Here is a 4454-nt window from a genome sequence, read left to right as displayed (position 1 = left end):
TAACTAAAGGCTCATTAATTTCGTCTAATAAGTATAATAATCGTAAAGAAGGAAAAGCAATAAATAATAAAATAATAGCAGGTAAAATAGTTCAAATAATTTCAATAGTTTGTCCATGTAATAAATTTCGATTAGTATAATTATTAAAAAATAATATAAATATTAAATAACCAACTAAAATAGTAATTATAACTAAAATTATTAAGGTGTGATCATGAAAAAAAGTTAATTGTTCTATTAAGGGTGAAGCTCTATTTTGAAGGTTTAAATTTGATCATGTTGAAATTTCTAATAAAAGTAAAATACTTTATATATGAAGCTTAAATCCATTGCACTAATCTGCCATATTAGAAATTAGTTAATAATGGTAATTCTGAATATCTGTGTTCAGCAGGAGGAGAATTTTGAAATCATTCAATTGAAGAATTTAATTGAATTGAGTAAATTATTTGTCGGTTTATAATTATACTTTCTCAAATAATATATAGAAATAAAATAATTCTTAATAATGAAATTGTAGATCCAATTGTTGAAATAATATTTCATATAGTATAAGCATCTGGATAATCTGAGTATCGTCGAGGTATACCAGCTAATCCTAAAAAATGTTGTGGAAAAAGGTTAAATTTACTCCAATAAATATAATTATAAATTGACTTTTTAAAAGTTTTGCATTTATATATAATCCTGTAAATAGAGGGTATCAATGAATAAATCCAGCTATAATAGCAAATACAGCTCCTATTGACAAGACGTAATGAAAATGGGCTACAACATAATAGGTATCATGTAAGATGATATCAACAGAAGAATTAGCTAGAACTACTCCTGTCAATCCTCCAACTGTAAATAAAAATACAAATCCTAAAGCTCATATAGTAGTAGGAGAATAATTCAATTGGGTTCCATGAATTGTAGCTAATCAACTAAAAATTTTAATTCCTGTTGGAACAGCAATAATTATTGTTGCTGACGTAAAATAAGCTCGGGTGTCAACATCTATACCTACTGTAAATATGTGATGAGCTCATACAATAAATCCTAATAATCCAATAGCTAATATAGCATAAATTATTCCTAAAGATCCAAAAGTTTCCTTTTTTCCTGATTCTTGTCTAATAATATGAGAAATTATTCCAAATCCTGGAAGAATTAAAATATAAACTTCTGGATGCCCAAAAAATCAAAATAAATGTTGGTATAAGATTGGGTCTCCTCCACCAGCAGGGTCAAAAAATGAAGTATTTATATTTCGATCAGTTAATAATATTGTAATAGCACCTGCTAGAACAGGTAAAGATAATAATAATAATGCAGTAATTACAACAGATCAAACAAATAAAGGTATTCGATCAAAAGTAATTCCTGAAGATCGTATATTAATAACAGTAGTAATAAAATTTACAGCTCCTAAAATAGAAGAAATTCCTGCTAAATGTAGTGAAAAAATAGCTAAATCAACGGAAGCTCCTCCATGAGCAATAATAGAAGATAAGGGTGGATAAACAGTTCATCCTGTTCCAGCTCCGTTTTCAACTATACTTCTTATTAAAAGAAGAGTTAAAGAAGGAGGTAATAACCAAAATCTTATATTATTTATTCGTGGGAAAGCTATATCTGGGGCTCCTAGTATTAAAGGTACTAATCAATTTCCAAATCCACCAATTATGATTGGTATTACTATAAAAAAATTATAATGAAGGCGTGTGCTGTAACAATTACATTATAAATTTGATCGTCTCCAATTAAAGCTCCTGGGTGTCCTAATTCTGCCCGAATTAAAATTCTTAAAGAAGTTCCCACTATACCAGCTCATGCACCAAATAGAAAATAAAGGGTTCCAATATCTTTATGATTAGTAGAAAAAAGCCATTGTCGCGATTGATTAAATGGCTGAAATTTAGGCGATAGATTGTAAATCTATTTATAAGAATTATTTCTTTTTAATCAATAGCTGGCTTTATAGTCAAATAAATGATTTTAGACTGCAATTCTAACGGTGTATTTTATACTAAGGCTTAAGAATTATTTCATATTTCCAGCTTTGAAGGCTATTAGTTTCATTAACTTAAAACCTTTAATTTAATAAAGATAAAAAATTATTGAAACTAATAAAAGACCAAATCTAGAAAAAATGAAATGATTAAATAAATGAAATTAAACTTATTTTTGTTTAAATTATAATATAAAATTTTTGATTCAAAAAAATTTATTATAAATGCTGAATAAGTTAAACGAAGGTAAAAAAATAGGGTAATTAAGGAAGTTATCAAAAGAATTATTAATAATATTATTCTATTATTAATAATTATATATTGAATAACTCATCATTTTGGTAAAAATCCTAAAAAGGGGGGTAATCCTCCTAAAGATAAAAAATTTATAAAAGTTAAATATTTAAAATTTTTTATTTTATTAAAAATTATGAAAAGTTGATTAATATGTGTTAGTTTATAGACATTAAATATTAATATTAATGTAATGGATAAAAAACAATAAAATAAAAAATAATTTAGTCATATTATATTATTAGAATTTATTGAAATTAATATTCATCTGATATGATTAATTGAAGAAAAAACTATTAATTTTCGTAAAGAAGTTTGGTTTAATCCTCCAATGGCTCCAATAATAGCAGAAAAAATAATTCTTATTCTTATTAAATAATTATTTCTAATATAAGAGACTAAACTTAAAGGGGCGAGTTTTTGTCAAGTTATTAAAATAATTAGATTTATTCATGATAATCTTTCTGAGACTCTAGGAAATCAAAAATGGAGAGGGGCGGCTCCTATTTTTGTTAGTAAAGAAGAAAGGATTATTAAATAATTTTTTTCTAAAGATTCATTAATTGAATTATTTTTTAAAATTAGAATAATTGAAAATAAAAGAATAACTGATCTGAATGCTTGAATTAAAAAATATTTTAAAGAAGCTTCAGAGGATATTAAGTTATTTTTATAATTAATTAAAGGAATAAAGGCTAATAAATTAACTTCTAATCCTATTCATGCTATTAGTCATGAATTTGAAGATATAGTAATTATTGTTCCTATGATTATAATTAAAAAAAATAAAATTTTAGATGAATTAATAAAAATTAAAAAAAAAGGGTTAAAACCTTTATAAATGGGGTATGAACCCATTAGCTTAATTAGCTTATCTTTTTAAATTTAATAAAAATAATTTTAATATATACATATAAATATATTTTAGTGTAAGAAGCACATAAGATTTTGATTCTTTTAGGAATAGTTTAATTCTATTAAATATAATGAATATGGTAAACCACATGATTTACTCTATCAAAGTAACCCTTTAATCAGGCAATTCATTTAAAATTTTCCATTTAAAATTTAAGATGGATTTTTATTTTTTAAGGATTTTGGTGTATTTTATAAAAAATTTATTTAAATATGGTTTTGTATATTTTTTTGTGTTTATTTAACTTTTTAAGTACGTTATTAAATTTTAAATATTAAATTAATTTTATTCATTTTTATATTTGTTGTTTTGTTGTTATTTATAAATATTAAATAAATATTATTTTTAATATATTTTTATAATATTAAAAATTTTTTATTTAAATTTTAAATGGAAAATTATTTAAAATTTAAAATTTAAGATGTGTTTTAAAATTTTTATTTTTTTTATACTTAATAAATATTATTTATATATAGTTTTATTTTAATTTTTATTTTTATTTTTTAAAAATAAAAATATTTATAGATAATTTTATTTTTCCTATATATATAACTATATATTAAATTAATATATTTATATAAATAAATTTATTTATATATAATTATAAATTTCATAATTTAAAATATTAAATATTACATAATTATTAAATATACTATATATATAAATATATAAGGGTGGAATTTAATATAAATAATTTAATTTAATAGGGTTAATATAATAATTGTTTGATATATATATATTAATTAATTAAATATTTATATATTTGGCAATATTTTTTAATGGAACATTAGATAAATATATAAATATTAAAAAATAGGAGATCCTTACCGATTTATACATTCCCAAATTTTTGATTCAAAATTAATATATATCTATTAATTAATTAAATATTTATATTAATATAGATATTTATTAATCTAACTTAGTATAGTTTAAAATAAAAACAATAAAAAATTAACATACATATACATATATTAATAAATAAATTTATAAAAATTAATATATTTTTGATTAAAAAAAATTATTTATAGTATATTAATTAATATTTAATTTTTTTTTATTTAAATTTTAAATGGAAAATTATTTTAAATTTAAAATTTAATATGTATTTTTAAATTTTTTATTTTTTTATACTTAATAAATATTATTTATATATAGTTTTATTTTAATTTTTATTTTTATTTTTTAAAAATAAAAATATTTATAGATAATTTTATTTTTCCTATATATATAACTATATATTAAATTAA

At 20.4% G+C, this 4454-nt stretch overlaps 1 protein-coding gene across 1 annotated transcript; it reads right to left on the bottom strand.

Annotated features, from left to right (window-relative positions):
• Positions 1-332: 332 nt before the first annotated feature.
• On the bottom strand, positions 333-1645 carry LOC119664949 (cytochrome c oxidase subunit 1-like; the record flags this gene model as incomplete). The annotated part of the gene is given in 2 exon segments (XM_038074292.1): positions 333-613; positions 616-1645. Coding segments are annotated over 2 exon segments (1296 nt in total), but the record flags the coding sequence as incomplete, so codon positions are not given.
• Positions 1646-4454: the final 2809 nt, after the last annotated feature.

This window comes from Teleopsis dalmanni, unplaced genomic scaffold (assembly GCF_002237135.1).
Source record: "Teleopsis dalmanni isolate 2A unplaced genomic scaffold, ASM223713v2 unscaffolded_contig_3046, whole genome shotgun sequence".
Taxonomy (NCBI): Eukaryota; Metazoa; Arthropoda; class Insecta; order Diptera; family Diopsidae; genus Teleopsis; species Teleopsis dalmanni.
The sequence above is the reverse complement of the archived record's forward strand: the minus strand, read 5'-3'. Positions and strand labels throughout refer to the sequence as shown.